The following is a 20011-nucleotide window of genomic DNA, read 5'->3' as shown; positions in this document are numbered from 1 at the left end:
GCGTCGCCCACATCCCATGAAACGGGAAAAAAAAGCTAAGTTTCGGGTTTATCCAAGACATTCACTGCTGTGTGGCAATGTTGTGAAAATGTAGTGTTAAGGATGGGTGTGAAATGATAGTGGTGGTTTCCCTTTTTCACCTCTCAACTGACTAAAGACAGTGTTTTTATTAGAAATGTGTTTTAACCCCTGAACATTTTGATGGTCAACAAGCAGACAAATGACAGGTTTTCTTGTAGGTTTAAAGAAAATGTTTATTATACAACACCCGAAAATATTCACAACTTCACCTGCTCTCACATGCATACAGAGACATACACACAAGAAAAGGTAGAGATTAGAAGATAACACACATTTGGGTCTGATGGTTTTTAAAAGAGTTCACTGTAAACCTTGCATTCTTCCCCTGGGGTGAAGATTTAATACAAAAGATGCAGGCCTGTTTTTCCTTTTTCCTGGTTCACTGAACACAAAACTTGGAAAGTTTCAGGAGGGCGAATGCGTTGTTGCAGACTTTGTTTTGTTGTATCTCAGTCACAGTTCAATGTTGAAAACCCTGGTACAACTTCTCAGGTAGGGAGTTTCGAAGCCATTTCCCTTCTCTGCCTTTAGATTGTTTAAACATAGTATTCTAGGCAGGGTCCTTCTGTTGGAGCAGATGGAATCTCTCTTTCACTGGCTGTCTTTGCCTGCCCAGTATATATTTTTATAAAGCTCCTTATCAGACCCCCTGGTTTCTGTCATGTGACCATGTTTTCTCATCACCATTGTCCTCATAAATAGTTTCGGATGGTGGGGCCATTGTTAGACAATGGGGTCTGGGTGTCACCCATCTTCATTCCATTTTGATAAAGTGGATTTTTTTTTGCACCCATTCATTTGAGTTTGAATTTGGAGACACCATGTTTGCCATGCGTTTGTTAACCCAATTTGTTGAAGAAAGGTAGCCATTAACACAGAATGGGCCATTTACATTTTAATGCTTTCTCCAAGGCTGGCCCAGATATGAAGATTGACTCAGGGTTCATGTGTATTGGCAATGCTGGATAAGGTCACCTGACCTCTCAACTCCATCTTGTTTTTCAGGAAAAGTGTTCATTATATAGTTCATAATTCCTACTTGCATGTGTGGCAATAGTAAAGCTCCATCTACTGCTCAAAGTCTGTAATTACACCATAACAACAACTAGATGACATTGGAACATTGGCCTGGATTTTGCTCTTAGCAGCAAAGGAACAGCACTTGCTGTTCACCTTGCTGACAGCTGCCCATAGACTTTTTGTGATTTGTCAGCAGAGATTTCTTCTAATCTGGTGTCTTTTCCATTGTGGTGCCTGCGAAGAGAGCAAGCAATAGTGAGACTCTTCAACCAATCAAACTGAAGAATCCTCACTGAGACATGCTTAGTGCAAACTAGAAAGTATAAAGCAGGAAATATAGATTTAAATGATGTAGAGAAAGTAAAATATAGATTGGGAAATACAGATGGGATTAAGGGAGAGAGGAAAAAAAGACAGGGAAAGTAAAAAAAAATCTCCATGGAATTGCAGACAACGATTTAAGAACAACTGCAGTTTTCAGCTAAGCAAAGTTGAGGATGGGAGATAATTGGACCAGGGAATGCAGATGTAATTCTCTCCATTTCCTTATTTCTATATAATATGGAACCAAAACTATCATTTATAGTGAAATACCAAAGCTAATGACAATTTGGGAAGCAGAGAAATAAAATTAGAACGAATACAGAAGTTTTTTCTGCAGTGTAGGTTGAGTAGGAGGGTGTTGCAAAACTGAGATACTACAGTATCTCCGGTGACAGGAGGGTGTAATTACACATTGACAGGTTTAGATAGGCAGTTTCTATAATAAATGTGGACATAGAGATATATAATGAAAAAAATTGACACAAAGGTGCAACAAAAACGATAACAGAATTAAGACTTTCAAATGTCTTCTGAAAGTCCTTATAGACAATATCAGTAGACACTCTCCTATCCACTATTCTCGTTGAATTGAGTTATGACCTACCTTTCACAAATTCCTTAATTTGGTGGATACTTAAGTGAGACAAGATCTACTACAGTAGCTGTAATTGAAATTATGCAATTATAATACTTTTTTGATCATGAAACAAGTTCACAACTCTTCCAAATAACAATTGCACTTATAATTAACAAGACATGCGAGCAAGAAGCTAAACATATGGTTAAATATTTCATAGAAATTAATTTATGTTCAATTAAAGCCATGTTTGTTGCATGAATATATTTTGGATGCATTATACCTCCATTAAAAAATATAAGGTGTCATGGACTTGTACTTATTTTCTCCTCAGATTAAAACAGAGTGCCTTTAAGACTCTGTTAAAAATAGTGCATCTTTAAGACAGGGAAAGTTCTGGATTTCTGAGGCACAGTGTGCCAGCTGCTTTTATTATCTAGGCCACAGCAAGAGACATCACATGGTCTAATGTTTCAATTTGACTGTGTGAAAAACTGGCAAAAACCAGTCTGATCCAGTTTTGTTTTGAGAGACTCACCAGAAAGTGTGCTGAAGGGAAGATTATTCTCTCTCAGCAGAAATTCTACAAGGAGCAACAAGCCAAGTTAATTGCCTAAGGAAAAAAGAAAAAAAGCCTTTTTTTTGAAGAGACCATTCGTATCGCTGAAGGTAGCCAAACTCCTTTTTTTTACTTCTAAGCCAGGAATTATTTGCTTCAATGTTGAATCTCTCCTGACTGATTGTGTTTGCTGGAATTCGAAGTAAAGTTTCAACTGAGAGACTGTCAGGTTTAAAATTCAAATTGACCTATTGCTGTGCTCATCGTTGAAAGAACTGTTTGATGCCTGCTGCAGACAAAGTGTTTCGAAGGCCTATCAAGAACAGAGTATTTCATTAAATCTGCATGGAAACTTCGTGTAGCATTTGATTATTTTCACATTAAAATACCTCACTCATTAGGAATGTAACCCACAAAGACTTATTTATTTATTCTTAAGAAACCACTAAATTTTAAAACATCCTTTTTTTAAAAAAAGGATAACCGTGATTTTGAGTGTATGTGTGTTATTGGAGGAGTTCGATTAAAATAAGTTATAAGGTCTTTAGACATAGGCTTATCTTAATAATGTTTAAGATTTAGTTTTTTAAAAATAGTTAATTTATTGTTGTCTAAGGATACCTGGTTTGGTCTGTTTTATTCTGGGGGCTACTAGAGTATTTAATGTGGCTGTTTTCCGGTTGGGTGGGACCCAATGCTGAGACCTGTGGAGTGATGCTCCCGCCTCGGTCGTAACAAAAGTCAATGGAAAATAAAGTTATACATACACTTCAGCAGCTCTGTGGAAAAGCAGCTCGACAAGCAAGATGCAAAGAAAGCAAGCAATTATACCAACAAAAACATGTATTTATATAGTGCCTTTAATGTAATAAAATTTCCCAAGGTGCTTCATAGGGACATTATAGAGCAAAACATGATACAAAAATAAAAAATGAATGCTCTTCTAAATTTTTTTAACATAGCCTTAAATTTACACAGTTTCAAGTATTGTTTTGAAATGAGTTAGTGGCAGATCAAGTGAGTAAAATATTTCATGATAATGGATGCCCTATTGTTAAATAATGTCTCTTTTTAACATGTGTTCGAACATAATTTGAAATCTTGCACATTCCCACTGCAACAACTGCAGGAAAACTAAAAGGAAGTGATACTGTAAAGTAATCCTTGTTTCATTTCACAAGGGACAAGAGGATATCTGAAATATTGAACATGATGACATCTCTGCCTTGGTTAGTAGCACCCTTGCCTTTGAGTCACAAAGTTCCAGGTTCAAGTCCCACTCCAGGACTTGAGCACATAAATCAAGGCTGAGACTCCAGTGCAGTACTGAGGGAATGCTGCACTGTTGGAAGTGCTCTCTTTTGCATGAGACATTAAATCGAGGCCCCATCTGCTTGCTTGGTGGATGTAAAAGATCCTATGGCATTACTTCAAAGAGCAGGAGAGTTACCCCTGGTCTCCTGGCCAATATTTATCCTTCAATCAACATCACAAAAACGGATTATATAGTGATTTTAACATTGCTGTTTGTGGGAGTTTGCTGGGTCTATACTCGCTGACGCGTTTCCTGAATTTGTCACAGAACCGTATTTATTTTCTCCTCTGTTTGAAAAAGTGTGCCTTTAAGACTGTTAAAAACAGTGTACCTTTAAGGCAGAGAGAGAAGTGTTAGATTTCTGAGACAGTGTGCCAGTTGCACTTGTTACCCAGGCAACAGCAGGAATGAGGAGGTCAAGTGGTATAATGTTTCAATTTAACTGTGTGGCTAAAACCAGTTTTTGAGAGACACCAGCGAAGCGTGCTAACTGAAGGAAAGAGCTGTCTATTTCTCTCAGCAGGAATTCTACAATGAGCTACATGCCTATTAATTGCCTAAGGAGGAAAAAACCCTTTGAAGAGACCATTTGTATTGCTGGAGTAAAGTTTTTATCAAATGACTGCTGAATTTGTAAAATTCAAGTAGATCTATTGCTATGCTCATTGTTGAAAGAACTGTGCGACACCTGCTGCAGCCGAAGTGCTTTGAATGCCTATCTACTAAGAGACTGTTTAATCAATTCCGCGTGGAGACTTGGAGTGGCATTTGATTATTTTTTCACTAGGATAGCTCACCCATCAGGAACGTAACCCACAAAGACTAACAACCCAGTTATTTATCTATTCTTGAGAACAGCTAATTTAGCATATAGAACAAAAGCACACACACTCCTCATCTGACCAGAATATAGTGCCACTTCTTAGATGGTCCACTTTCATATCATCTAATATTTATTGTCTGCAGAGAATAAGCAGAATATTAACAGGCAAATAAAGCTTGCACATGCAGAGTATTACACATTATAAATTCTGTGAGGTATAATGTACCAGAGAAGATAATTATTCAAGTGCAAGAACTCTGATCCCTATACAGTGTCAGAATGGTTTTACTTTGTTGAAGGTGAATCATGGAAACAGCAAATCACCAAAACTTTAAAGTAATATCATTGATGTGTAACATGTACACAGTGACACAATTACAGAACATATAAAGCAAAAGCACAAATAAAGAAATAAATGTGTTGCTATGAACAGTATCTATTGTAAGATTCACCAAACCAGTCAAGATATTTGATTGCAGGAAAAACAGCAGTTGGTTTCTGCTTACAGCTTCAATAAGACAGAAGTGTATAGTGGTCTTATCCACCTTTCCCAAAGAACTGCTTCTTAACAAGGTCTTATCCGTTCTGTGTTGGGAAGAATCTGGTAAAATATTCCATGAACTTGGCACATTAGAAATCCCTGAAATAACTTTGACAAATACTAAAACAAGTTCAGCCAGCATGTGAATCATCAGGAAAAACAAACTCTGCCCAACTGTCCATAAAACAAAACTGAGATTGGCCATCCGGCGAGATACTGGCTCTGTGAGAGCCTCACACACATGCAGTAGCAACCACAATATCAAAATGCTCATCAAAAGGCAACCTTGTGCTTTTATCCAGTCTATTACCAATGTCCTCTTCTTCATTATGTAAATTCCAGCCTGTACGCCAGCCATGTAAATAGATATGTGTCCTAGCATTGAGAAGAGTCCTTCTCTGTTGGCATTAATGAACCCAACCCTAGTGCCTTTGCCATCACTTCCATGCAATATAAACTGCTTCAGATTTGTAGTTTCAAGTAGTAATTGATAACAGATGGCAATGCTAGCTGACAAGATCCAAGAACTCCTAACAGGCCATAATATCATAAGAAAAGATGACAGGATCCTAACCACTGCCAGTGTAAAAAAGAAGTTCCAATACAAACCATATTCAGATACATGCTCATGATAATCCACTGCTTTAACACTTATTAGACGAGCTAACCCTAAGAAAACCAAGGGCCAAACTGCTATGATCTGTTTAACTGCATAACTAAATTTAGAATGCAACTTATTTTTGTTCTTCTGTCTTGCTTCAGGAGAAACAAGTGCATTTGCAAAAACAAAAGCTGCCACTCCAAAATCCATAATCCCAGTCCCATATGTTTCAGCTTTAGCATAGCGTCTTGGAAATATTGGAAAGTCCACAGCTAGAATGCTGATGCCAGTCTTTATGTTAACAAAGACACGAAACAAAGTGACAAAGGGAATGTAATTCACATCCAAGCTGGTTTCCAAAAAAGATCCTATGACTTCTTTTAAGTGTTGATGGGAATGCTGTTTTCTTCGATTGTATATCTGGAACACACATAGCATAAGTATAGCTGCTAGAACCAGCACCACCCAATGAAGTACATCTGACAAAACCGTGCAGGACAATACAAGAGATGCCACCAGCACAATAAAATCAATCAATAGAAGCCTTTTCCATGATGATGTTGTGGTTTCTCCAACAAAATACATCAATACCAATCCTCGGTAGGTGACACATAATGCAGACAAAATTAAACCCAATAAATTCTCAGTCAGGGTAGTACCACTCAGGTTACTGATAAATGCTTCTTTGAATTCTTTTTGTGCCATATTAGGATTATTTTTCCTGAAAAAGACAAAAAAAATGTACCGGATGATATGTTGTATTTGGTAATAGATTACTAGAATCAAACAAGAATATATAATTGATTTACTAACCATACAAATGGCTAGTAAGTTCATTGATGCAAAACATTAACTATCTCTTCACAGGTACTGTCTGACCTGCTGAGTATTTTTAGTATTCTCTGTTTTTTTATTTTATACCTAGAATTAGAACGGGTTGTTTCTGTTAGGTCAGCTGCAGAGATAACATAGATCTTACTAGATCAAATGTGTTTTTAAGAGTAATCCTATAACATTCTTGTATCAAATGTGCATTTTAAAGGCCATTTTACCTTTTGTCATTAAAGGTGGCAGGACAGGTTGAGAGAGCAGTTAATAAAGCATACAGTATCCTGGGCTTTATTAATAGAGTCATAGAGTACAACAGCAAGGAAGTTATGTTGAACTTGTATAAGACACTAGTTCGGCCTCAGCTGGAGTATTGCGTCCAATTCTGGGCACTGCACTTGAGGAAAGATGTGAGGGCATTGGAGAGAGTACAGAAGAGATTCGCGAGAATGGTTCCAGGGATGAGGAATTTCAGTTATGAAGACAGATTGGAGAAGTTAGGTCTGTTTTCCTTGAAGAGAAGTCTGAGAGGTGATTTGATAGAGGTATTCAAAACCATGAGGGGTCCGGACAGAGTCAATAGAGAGAAACTGTTCCCACTCATGAAATAATCGAGAACGAGAGAGCACAGATTTAAAGTATTTGGTAAGAAAAGAAAAAGTGACATGAAAAAAAACTTTTTCACACAGCGAGTGGCTAAGGTCTGGAAGGCGTTGCCTGAGAAAGTGGTGGAGGCAGGTTCAACTGAAGCATTCAAAAGGGGATTAGACAGTTATATGAAAAGGAAGAATGTGCAGGGTTACAGGGAGAAGGCAAGGGAATAGGACTGAGGGAATTGCTCTTTCAGAGAGCCAGTGCACACACGATGGGCTGTAACAATTCTGTGAATCTGTGAAAGTGGCACTGGGCAATTCACCTACACATCTGACACCCACTTGATCTCTTCTGTGATGGCAAAACTGATAGTGAGCAGTCATCTTGTAAGGAACTGGAGGTATAACCCCAAGTCTCACCACTCGCAGTGTTTGCTCAGTAGGCCCCACAATTGGCGCAACTGCCAGCCAGATGAGAGAGGGCCAGCGCCGCAAAGGTGAATTCATTGCCCAGCTGAGTCACATCTCAACCGTCAATGCACTTCCAGGATTAAAACCATTAGGTGGAGGATTATTTTGCTCACTTGTGTGTGGTTTTGTCCTTTGCCAAAGAAGTTTTTTCACGATTGTTCAGAAGGGCGTTGGGAGGTGGCGGGCTGGGCTCGGCGGCCGGCGCTCACCGCCACAGAGCACCTAGGACGATGGAGCGGCTATGTGTCGCTGCCGATCCACGCAGCCTGAGGCGGCGAGGCCCCCGCTCAGTGCCCCCGGAGACAGTCAGGCTGCAGCCCAGGCCCAGCGGAAACCGCCCGACTCCAGGGTGAAAGTTCAGGGGAACGGGAACAACCGCCAGATCCCGCGAGATCGGGGCGCGCGCGTCCTTCAGAGCCGCTTGAAGCTGCCGGTGCTCGGGGAATGGAGCGGTGAGGATGGCCGCCTCTAACACTAACCGTGCGGCGGGGGATGCTGCTCTCAGCGAGAGAGGTTCCGCTCCAGCAGTAGGGCGCCAGGTAATAGTGACTGAGGGGCGGGGGGCTGAGAGAGGGGGAGATTGGGGCCGGCAGCGGGGGGCTGAGAGACGGTGGTCGGGGGGGGGGGGGCTGAGAGACGGTGGTCGGGGGGGGGGGCTGAGAGACGGTGGTCGGGGGGGGGGGGGGCTGAGAGACGGTGGTCGGGGGGGGGGGGCTGAGAGACGGTGGTCGGGGGGGGGGGGGGCTGAGAGACGGTGGTCGGGGGGGGGGGGGCTGAGAGACGGTGGTCGGTGGGGGGGCTGAGAGACGGTGGTCGGTGGGGGGGCTGAGAGACGGTGGTCGGGGGGGGGGGTTGAGAGACGGTGGTCGGGGGGGGGTTGAGAGACGGCGGTGGGGGGGTTGGGAGGCGGGGGGGCTGAGAGACGGGGGGGGGAGGGGGAGGCGGGGGGCTGAGAGACGGGGGGGGAGAGACGGGGGGGGGCTGAGAGGCGGGGGGCTGAGACGGGGGGGGGAGGTGGGGGCTGAGAGACGGGGGGGCTGAGCGGGGAGGGCGGGGGGCTGAGAGACGGCGGGGAGGGCGGGGGGCTGAGAGACGGGGGGGAGGGAGGCGGGGGGCTGAGAGACGGGGGGGGGGGAGGCGGGGGCTGAGAGACAGGCTTGGGGGGCAAGGGGCTGTAAGACGGGCACGGTGGGGTAAGGGGCTGAGATGGGGCGGGGGAGGCAAGGGCTGAGAGATGAGGCAGGTGGGGCAAGGGGCTGAGACGGGGCGGGGGAGGCAAGGGGCTGAGACGGGTGGGGCGGCATGGGGCTGAGATACAGGGGCGGGGGACGGGGGTCTGGGGATGAGCCAGGGGCTGGGGGGCTAGCGAGCATGGGACATTGGACTGAGGGGACAGGGGTGGGGTGGGACAAAGGACTGGGCGACGGGGGACCAGGTTGTCTGGGGACATGGGGGACAGGGAGGAAAGGGACTGATGGGCCGGGGAGATGGACAGGGGGCAAGGAATTGAGGGCTGGGGGGTGGGATGGTGTTCTAGGGGGTTGGGGAACAGGGGCAATAGGCTGACGGGTTGGGGAGCTGCGCTCTGAGGGTACCTCTGTCTCAAGCTGCCACATGTCACTGCCTGTAAACCCTCTCTGTCAGAGGACTATTGTACTCTGTGTTAGACAAGGTAAGATGTTTTACTTTCCTGTAACAGGAACGCCCAACACAAGGGCGACGTCACCTTCATGTATCCCGTTGCACCGGGCACTTTCCCGACCTTCTGTATCAACCACTGTGGTTTGAATGTGAGGCAAACTGTAGGGTTTTTTAAAATATATATATACCATTTAGAGATTAAGGAGTTTAAGACTTTGCTAAATGCTGCTAAACTTATCTGTGAATTTGAAATGGTGTACAATGTCTATTCCTACATTGTTATCAGTAACTGCACTTTAAATGTACTTAATTGGCTGTAAAACACCTTGTGGCGTCTTGAAGTTGTGAAAGGCGCTCTGTAAATGCAGGCCTTCTTCAGAGACTAGAGCCTCTAGTCACCAAGCTATTTTTAATATTCTAAAATGGTAACTGTTGCTGTTATCTGGAGGAAAAAAGTCTGTCTGGTAGTAAATGCTCAACCTAACTGACCTTACGGCTGAAGTGACAATTGCTGGAGCACCATACATTGATTACAATTACTGGATTTTTAATAGGATGTACTGAACGCCAGTAAAAGGTAATGTCAGTCGGATTGCTTTATTAATTTCAATTTATGTACATATAAATTCAGTTTCCTTAAATTGCATTTTAGCATGCTGTAAAGAATTCAGGTAGCATGCACACACAAGTAACTACACTTCAGAAGTATGTCATTGGCTGTGATGTGATTTTGGATACCCTGAGGACATGAGACTGTATATAAATATTGGCCGCTTGGACACATTGAGGGGCATATTTCTATTCACGCATTCAGCATATTACTGATATTCCATTGGATTGGATTAAGGCATCACTTTTGGTGGGGCCAGCGCTTTGTGTTTTCCCTGGTCTTTGCAGAAGAGATTTATCTGGTTATTAGGTGCTTCAGCATGTTTTATTTAGAAGGTAGTGTTTTCTATTATTATCTCCAGGTGCACCGAAAGAATGTTGAAAATGTCATCTGGACAGTTATACATAGTGATCTATTTACTTTTCAGACAAAGCTGGATATGAACATTGAGATGCAAATTTGCTATTTTAGTGGCACAGTTTGCTAATGGTTCAAATATTTACTTTTATGTTTGGCCTTGAGAAGCCCAGACAAGGGAGGGAAAAAAATCAAAGATTCCTGATTCTCTTGATGGAACAATGCCCATAAAATACCATTTGAATTTTCATAGTATTTCCAAATCAACTTTCTCTATCCCTTATCTGTTGGCAACTGTGTGTGTGGGTGTCTGATGATCATGCACAACTGAATGGCTTGCTATTGAGGTGTGAGGAATGACAAATGATTTAGTTATAGTGGGTATAGACTAGTAATAATACAAATACACTCCAGCAGGACTTGTTCATTTTTGAAAAGGAGGAAATTGGACAATATGTTTTTAAAAGAGGAGAAATTAAATCCAGAAGAAATTTGATTTTTATCCTCACCTGTTGCTGTGAATATCATTAGAAATGATAAAGTAGTGACAAAGTTGCACAGTATCCCTTAAGCATACTGATGATTTATTTAGCATATTTTGGAATTGCACCTTAATTTTTTTTTATTATCGTTAATGAGTTTTGCTTTACATAGATTGGGAGCAATAACCACACAACTTGGTGATTTGTTTCAACTTGCATTGCTGGATTTTAGTAGTATCATGTCGCCTCTTAGAATGCTGATTGAATCTTAATGTGGGCATACATTCAGTTTAAAGGAGTTTTTGAGCATATTGGAAATAATATACACCTATTAAGTGACTTTACAGTGGATCTAATAGGTTACTGAAAAGGTTGTGTTGGAGTGTTTGAGCAGAACTTTTCTGAAGGTGATAATTGAACCATTAAATCCCTTGTGGGCATGGCAATAAAGCAGTTCCTAGGATGACTTCAGTTCTGATGAAAGGTCACAGACCTGAAATGTTAACTCTGCTTCTCATTCCACAGATGCTGCCAGACCTGCTGAGTATTTCCAGCACTTTTTGTTTTTATTTCAGATTTCCAGCATCTGCAGTAATTTGCTTTTATCCTCGGATCTCCTCCTCTGAAACGGAAAGAATGGGCTTATGTCCCTTACTGAGTCTATTAGCATCATCTTGCTTTGTCTGACTGTATGGAAACAGTCAAGCCTTTAACAGATTTTTGAGTCGAACTCCACCCTGTTGAAAAATGTCATGTTGTCATTAGTAGGATTATCGAAATTGTTTCAAAGTGGGCTGCTGGTGTTCTGTTACAGAAGTAGCAGACTAGAAATGACTCACAGCAGCCATGATGTATACTGTGAAGTTACTTGTCCTGGCCTGTGAGCAATGCCTTGGCTGCAGTGCTTGGATTTCACACTAGCAACTCCCATGCTGTAACAATAGTAGTAATTTTTAATTTTTGTATTTACTTTTGGGTATGCATTTAGGCAATTGTAAAATACTACCCTTGATGAAACAAAATTCTTCTAAAAGCACACAGATGTTAACAAATTCAGTTCTTGTGAATAGAATACAGATGTTCAACACATGCAGAAACATAGAAACGTTGCATTGTATACAGATCAGTGTTCAGTGGTCCACAAAGCAAAGTATGTAGCGACATCAAGATTGGGGGCACTACAGTAGAGAAGACTTCTCGTACACCAAAATATGGGGTCTTTATTTGGCTTCAGTCTAACATTGATGCCTTCTAGAATTATGTTTAAATTGTCATTTATTTACAATTGCTTACCTACATTTATTTGGGAAAAATTGTTCTAGCTATTTGCTAAATCAGCCTCCAGGAGTACAGTATGGTCTTGCGACCAATTGATGTGCCCAGTAAGTCGAAAATGAAGGTAATGTTCCAGTTGCAGACACAAGTGGTGGAGTGTAACTTGTGGAGGGACAAATGTACAAGAACTGAGCAGAGGCAACCCACTTAACACATAAACCATATGGAAAAGAGTACATTTGGAATTTTTCTTCGTCCTTTTGGAAATTGAAGATTTTGGTAAAAATCCTAGTTTTAGAAAAGAATCTTAGAAAATTAACAAGATTTGCTAAAATGTTCACACTAAGTTTGTAATTTAATTTGGTCATGATGACGTTCAGTATTGTTATGTAGAGATTGCTTCAATGTTTCTGATATGCCTATGTGGAATGTTTATATTTCAGAATACATTTCCATTTCTCTAAATGAGAAGATAATCATTTGGTAGTTTAATAACGTATGCAAGAGCTTTAGATGTTTGACCAGTTTTTTTCCCAGATTGAACTGCAGTGGGGTTTTTCTCCCCAAAAGTGTTTGTAACTGTCACTAAAAAAATTAATATGGTCATTGAAGTAAAACTTCCCAGATGTTTCGATGAATTTTTGGAGCCGGAATGTGAACGTTGTTTAAATGTACCTCCTGAATCTAGATATGTATATAATCTACAGAGTTGCAGTGGAAGATATTTGTAGAATAAAACTTGCTAGAAGTGGCACTGATTATCCTCTCCCTATTTGTAGTGCCTGTCACATATGAGAAGTCCTTATCACCTCTCAACTGCTGTCAAAAAGTCAGACTGTGCTAATAATTTGAATGAGAAGATTTCTGTTTTTTGTTGTGTTCTCCTTGCCCCCTAATCCTTGCCCTTCTTGAAGGTGTTGGCTCCTTACTGTCGTATGGTTCCTTAGATGCCACTTGTCTTCCAGCATATTATCTAAGCAGCTGTTCCTCGTGTGTGAGGTCAGACAATGAGTATTGGCTATTTGAGCATGAAGTATTGCAGCTGAGTCTGAGCCTCAACTTGCCTGAAGTTCACCAGCTAGGTTCTAGCAGTTGTTCCTGGTTAATGATTGGGAGTGGTCAGGAACCCTGGCTAATTTCAGTTGCTTTTCCACTTTTCATAACCCAGTGTGATCGAGCCAATTACAGTACTGCCTCCCAGGCTTAGATCAATTAATGCAGCACATACCAGGAATTGAACCTGAGACTAAATCTGATCTCTGTGGTTCAGTTGTTTCCTCATTTATTATTTGAACCACTGGGGGAATTGGATTCCAACTTAAAATTTAGAAGCAAAACTAGAGGAACAATCATTGGCTAATTTTAGAAATGCTGAACAGGCAAAGAAAGCTGAAAACCAAGTGAAGATTTTAGCCAAAATGCAAACTTTTACTACTTGCAAGAACACAATGGCACTTCTCCCAAAATGATATAATTGTAAAAGCTAATTTTATCCAATGTATCCAAAGACAAAATGTAGGAATACAGATACCTTTATGATGAGGCCAAATATTTTAAATGTGGGAATAAGCCCTTTAGTTCCATGTATAAATACCTCCAGTAAACTCTCTGAATATATCAAATGTGCAACCAATCAAAGGGTTGAAGCAGATGTAGAAATGGGTGAGCCTTTTGCTATTTTCGAAAATAAAGTACTATATCTGTAACTAATGGAACCATGTTTGGCTTATTTTTGAAATGCATTCCTAGTCACAAACAACAATCTGACTGTGACGGGGACTAAACTGCTATTGTTTATTGAAAATTTTGTTCTTAAAGCTGTCTGAGCTAATAGAATGCCTGCTAACATTAGCAGCAGACATTAAAGTTCTAAAGAGATTGCTGTAATCAGTAAGTCTCCATCATCTGGATGGATGATAGAAACAGATTTTGTAATCATTTTGTTCCAGAAATGCAAAGACCTTTCTTCCAATCAATAATGCATCTGCATACTCATCGGAGATATCCTTTGGAGAGATGCGGAGCATGTTCCCATTTCAGAACGCTAATTATTCAATCAATTCCTTTGGCCCCAAGTGCACTAAAAGCCACAAAATATATTTACTGACAAAAATGCTTGGATTGATCTTTTATGTTGTAGGCTAAATGTACACGAAGGATGTTTTGTATTTGACTGCTGAAATGTGGAATAAGTTGAAAGTGTTTCAAATGTATTGGAACTATTTGGAATAGAAAATTGAGAAGACATTGAAGTGGAGGGGTCAGCTGTACTTGAGATTGAAATAGATTGAGATAAAAGGTTTGAGTATTGGAAAGGCATTACAGGAGTGGATAAGTATGGAACAATTAATTTAGATGTGCTTTGAGTAACTGAGAAGGCCATGTTGGAATGGATGTGCACTGAATGATTCTGGGTTAAAAACCAGAAAAGCTGGACATACTCAGCAAGTCTGGCAGCATCTGTGGAGGGAGAAGCAGAGATAACGTCTGCAGATGCTGCCAGACCTGCTGAGTATTTCCAGCATTTCTTGTTTTTATTTCAGATTTCCAGCATCTGCAGTATTTTGCTTTTATTTGAATGATTCTGGGTACCTGCTGTAGGAGATGAAGATCTCAGAGCTACAGTGGTGTAAATTAGAGGAGGTTAAGATGGTCATGAAAAATCTGTGGGTCCAGTAAGTGTGAGGAACTTTGTCACTAAGATTTGAGACCATTGTTCAGGGTCTCTGCTGCATGCCTGCTTCCCCATGATCACCTAGCCCTGCACCAATGTGCTTTTCTACTTTCTCTTCCTATCTCCCCTTGTGACCTCTCTAAGTTCATCCTATCCATGAGACCACTTTCTGCTCTCTTGACACCATTATCACTAAACTGACTCAACTTCCCTTCCTGGCCCCCATGCTAGCTGACATTGTAAATGAATACCCTTCCTCAGTTCCTGTCCCTCTTCCATTCAAAAGCACTGTCATCATCCCTCCCTTTTTATATTAAAAAAAAAAATCCACCCTTGATCTATCTGTCATTGCAAACTGCCATCACACCTCCAACCTCCCCATCTTATCCAGAGTTCTTGAACAGGTTTCCATCTTTCCTGCAACTTCATGTTGAATACCTGTAATCAAGTTCCGTCCATTATTTTCTGATTAAGCTTCTGTTAAGTGGCAATTTCTATGTTAAAGACACTATACAAATGTAAGTTGTTCTGTTAGTCCATTGATGGAGGGTTATCAGAAAGCATTAAAATAAAGTTGAGGCAGATCCAGCATAACTTATGCTTGTATGGTCTTTGTGATCAGTATCGCAACAAACATATCTACAAACAATCGACACTTGCTGTCTTTTCCTCATCAGGATGAGGAATGTTGGTGCTGAGAAACAAGTTATTTCCATCTTTGACACGGAGCGCAAGCATCTCGCACTCCTATGCCACTCTGTTCTAATGATGTTCTTGAGCTGCAGCCTCATTAAATGCACCCCTTCTATACTCGTGTGATCATTTCCATTTCTCTCAGCAGCCATCCTTGGGTCTACCAATTACCAAGTGCCAAATTTGGGGAGGTTTTGTGCTGAGCTTCTTGCACTTGGTGCAGCCTGTATTGAAATTGCTTAAACTCATTTCATGTAGGATGTTTTTATAGCCATCAGATACAGGCCACTTGTATTCCATCCTCTGAGTCAGATTTGAACTTGAGGCTGGTGGACGACCCACTGCATGACACAGTCCCCAATCCAACCATTCTTCGAGTACACTGCTTGTGTTAGAGGCTACCCCTATTTTGAGGCAGTGTATAATACAGCAACTAATTCTGCCCCTTCTTGTCTGTTAATCTAGTTGCCTTTAAACATTTTTGATGAGTAATTACACCTCTAGGTGTATGATGTAACACAGCTTTTTTAAACCAGTTAAGATGCAGTGAGTACATTTGGGTTTGATTATGTTACTGTTTCTTTTGCAGACGAAGCAACCAAGTTTTACAGCCTTCATTTGTCCGACTTGCTCTTTCCCTCGCCCTAACCCCATTTAACTTTGTTTTGAGAAGAGAGGGCGGTGTGCAGCTAATAACTTTACACTTCTGAGAGGAAATATTGATGCATCTACAGCTCTGCATCAAATAGGCTATCTAGGGGGTCAAGAGAAGATTCACTAAAATTTGCACCACAGGTTAGCAATCCAAGCAGTAGGCTTTATTTATAGAAGGATAGAACTGAAAAGTAAGGAAGTAGTGCGAAACCTGTATCGCACCTTGGATAGATCACACTAGGATACTGCATACAGTTCTGGTTATATAGCGGCACTGGAGAGGGTGCAGAGAAAATTTACAAGGATAATACCTGTAATGTGTGGATATACATATCAGGAAAGGATGAACAGGCTGTATCTCTTTTCTCTTGAATAAAGAAGGCTGAGGGGTGACCTAAGAAAGGTCTTTAAAATTATGAAAGGTTTCGATAGAGTGGATCCAGAGATAATGTTTCCATGTCTGGGGAAAAGCATAACTAGAGGCCATGAATATAAGATAGTCACCAAGAAATCCAATAGGAAATTCAGAAGAAACTTTTTTACCCAAAGAATGGTGAGAATGTGGAACTTTACCACAGGGAGTGGTGGAAGCGAATAGTATAAATGCATTTAAGGAGAAGCTAGATGAACATATGAGGGAGAAGGGAATAGAGGGTTATGATAAATTTAGATGAGGAAAGATGGGAGGAGGCTTGAGTGGAGCATGAACACCGGCATGGACTGGTTGGGCCAATTGGATTGTTTCTGTGCTGTATATCAAATGTAAGTGATGGCGAGACGAAATGAATGCCATCAGCATATATGTAGCAGCAGACCTGTGCCTGCAGACGATGTCAGCCTATAATTAACGAATGTGGGTGTCCGTAGTGGGGTGCGGGTTAAGACAGATCCTTGCGGGAGTTCTGAGATGCTGTTTGGCTGGGATCAAGCCGCTGCTGGAGATTTGAGTTTGTAAGTAGACAGGTAGGAGTGGAACCACAAGGACAATGAGCTGAACAATAGATGGGAATGGTGTGGCTGACCATGTGAAAAGCTACAGAGAGGTTGAGGAGGATGCAGTGGGATAAACAAGTCGTCATTTGCAACTGTGGCTAGGGCAGTCTCAGTGCTGTGAGCAGAGTAAAAGCCGCAGTGAAGCAATTAAATGGATTTTTTTGGAGAGATGGGAACAGAGCTGGGAGATGACAACATATCTGACGACCTCAGAGAGCAAAAAGAGTTTGGAGATTGGTGTGGTAATTGAAGCGGATGGATGGGCCCAAGGTAGAGTTTTTGTGGAGGGGTGAAGTTGATTTGAAAATGAGATGGATAGTGCCAGAGGAAAGAAAGCCAATGTTGGCAAGGGGTTATTGAGTGATGAAGAGAACTGGAGATCTGGAGATGGTTTTCATGAAAGAAATGAGCTTGGAGACTGATTGGGTGGGGTGGGGGCAAATGAGAGAGGAACTGCAGTGTGAATGGAGAATCTTGTAGGCTGAATGAGAGACTATGGGAGGTCAGGAACAACAAAGCAGCAGAGGCAGATAGTCTCAATCTTTAAAACTATTTGTTGTCACTGTTGTAAAATAAGAAATATGACAGCCAATTTGTACACAGCAAGCTTTCACAAATAGTGAAATAAATGATCAGCTCATCAATTTTTTTTTGCTCTTAGTTGAGGAATAAATATTAGCCAGGACACCAGGATAACGATCTTACTCTTCAAACAGTGTCATGAGATCTTTTAAGTTCACCTGGCAGGGTAGACGGGGCTTCTGTTTAATGGCTCATCTGAAAGATGGCTCCTCTGATAGTGTCACTCCCTCAGTTGTGCACTGGAGTGTCTTCGATTTTGTGCTCAAGTCTCTGGTGTGGGGCTTGAATGCTGTGGGCCAAAACTGACCCACTTGAGTTTATGGCTTTTAAAATCGGGGAGTAAAGATGGGGGCTGTTGCAGGGTTGGGGTGGTGGTGGAATCAGCAGCAGAGGTCATGATAGTTGAAGGGCCAAGAGAGAGGGAGCAATTACCTTTCAGACTTCTTCACTGCTTTATTAAGGCAGGAGAACAGCCTTGCCCTGAGGGGTTGCAGAATGTGGTCATTAAACACTGGCATTGTATTAATGTTTCAAATTAATTGGCAGTGTCGACCATTAAGTAGATGAACATTGTTTGATGTGGAAACACTTCCTGGTATGCAATAAGCAGGACATGTTGAGAAGGACCATTCTGCTGCCACTAGCATCGATACTGCTAACCTGTAAATGTGCACTCACTTTTCGCTGAAATATTTATGTTCCTTATGTGGGAGACTATCTGCTCCCCAATGTTTCATTTGAGGAGTATTAATTATTTTCTAATTTTTTTTTTAACCCCCTCTCCTACCAAACTAATATATCTTATATGGCGCAGCTCTTACAAATTTGCTGTCTTAGAAGAACTGAATTCAAACTCTGACTCTGCTGATATTCATGATGAGGTGTGGCATTGCATTACAATTGATCCGAGGAATTTTGTATCACATTTTATGATATGAGAGAACACTATGGCTGAAAACTCTTTCAGTCCTGTGATGACTCTGCTGTATTCAAGCATTCTAATACTGTTTGACCTGCTGTATGACATTGAAGCAACAGTAGTTTTTTTTACTTGTTGATGAAAACAGTACTGCTTAACATTTCTTTTTAATGGAATTATGAGGCTAGATCATTCTAATATAAAAATGTTCTAATTTCTCTCTGCCCCCTCTTCCACCTCCCCACCCTCTACAAAGGCACGGATCCATTGGGGAGGAGGGGGGCATTGTTCTCCAGGCAGCTGGTGTCCTTGTACATCACTGAAGTGACCATTTGTCACACAAGCCTGATCACAGCGTGTTTGACTGTCAACACTGAGTGCCAGCAGGCCATAATAACCATAGGGGACCTGACTGTTCAGCTTGTTTTGCCCTCCCTCATCTGATGTCCACACACATGGATTTTCCAGGAGGATTATCATTCAGAACTGGAAATCATCGCCAATTTTACTTCTTCTGCATTTGTATCACCCCGGCTCAGATTAGTTAAATCGACACAGAATTGGGTTAAACCTGGGAAAATCATATGATACATATGGATGATTGATCCACCAAGAAAAACACAAGATTTTAATGTCTGCTTTCCTACTATCATCTAGGACAAGTTGTAAGGTGAATGATTTTATTTTTAATGTCATTTGGCTCTTGTGAAATTTACTGTTCTTCAATATGAGGTACTGGTGAAGAAGCAGAATTTTCATTAGGCATTCGTTGCTAACATCAACCACTCCCAGGTCACTTGTTACTCCCTCCGAGTTGTATCTCAGCTCCAACTCAGAATTAACCTCACTTGCTGTACCAGTGTGACTGTTTCCATGGTTCCATGCACCAGCCATAATGTACCTTCCTTGAAAGAGATTACCAATAGGAGCAATTTAATGTTGTAGTCCCACATAGAATCCTTACAGCCAGCATGTACAGGAATCTCTCATGCATCGTTCTAAGCAGGATTTAAACTGAGACCCCAGAATTGAAAATCAGTGTTCTACCTGTCTGCAACCCCAGTGCCCCAGCTCTGTATATAAGCAAAGCACAGAAGCAGTGACCAATGCTGTTTTTCTACATTCTTTTATAGTATAACTTTCCTTCTGTTTTCTCAGTTCTATTACCAGATTTATGATAAACCTAAAAACATAATTGAACATTTTTTGTACATTTTGGATTCTGTGCCAGTGACCAGTGTTTCACAAAAAGCAGAACAAATTGGAGTTTTCTAAATAATTTATTACTGAAGTTAAATGTTCAGTTCAGTAAGTATGCAACACAGTTGAGAGTAATCTTAAAAAAGTGCAATAGCACACCAATATATTGCATAACTTCCATTCTATAATAAACATTGT

At 41.2% G+C, this 20011-nt stretch overlaps 2 protein-coding genes across 5 annotated transcripts in view; one reads left to right on the top strand and one right to left on the bottom strand.

The window, feature by feature from the left end:
* Window positions 1-3387: 3387 nt before the first annotated feature.
* On the bottom strand, window positions 3388-8089 carry pigw (phosphatidylinositol glycan anchor biosynthesis, class W). Its single transcript, XM_068010321.1, has 2 exons — window positions 7847-8089; window positions 3388-6562 (listed from the first exon to the last, which is right to left on the bottom strand). Exon 2 carries the CDS (start codon window positions 6544-6546, stop codon window positions 5020-5022), a length of 1527 nt encoding a protein of 508 aa, XP_067866422.1. The 5' UTR covers window positions 6547-6562; window positions 7847-8089; the 3' UTR covers window positions 3388-5019.
* LOC137346667 (unconventional myosin-XIX) overlaps window positions 7637-20011 on the top strand; it is a 57662-nt gene continuing 45287 nt past the window's right edge. Inside the window, exon 1 of one of the 4 annotated variants that reach the window (XR_010968747.1) lies at window positions 7637-8272. Coding sequence is in view for 3 of the 4 variants with exons in the window: in XM_068010320.1 (XP_067866421.1) it covers window positions 8192-8272 (81 nt within the window). In the remaining variant the exon portion in view is untranslated. The remainder of the gene's footprint in view (window positions 8273-20011) is intronic. The other 3 variants (XM_068010320.1, XM_068010319.1, XM_068010317.1) reach the window with 3 other exon arrangements.

Source organism: Heterodontus francisci, chromosome 30 (assembly GCF_036365525.1).
Source record: "Heterodontus francisci isolate sHetFra1 chromosome 30, sHetFra1.hap1, whole genome shotgun sequence".
NCBI classification, from domain to species: Eukaryota; Metazoa; Chordata; class Chondrichthyes; order Heterodontiformes; family Heterodontidae; genus Heterodontus; species Heterodontus francisci.
Note: the sequence above shows the minus strand (reverse complement) of the source record. Positions and strands in the feature narration are given on the sequence as shown.

Bases quoted from the DNA above. Each gene is read 5' to 3' on its own strand.
- pigw (XM_068010321.1), bottom strand. From the start codon at position 6,546: ATGGCACAAAAAGAATTCAAAGAAGCATTTATCAGTAACCTGAGTGGT.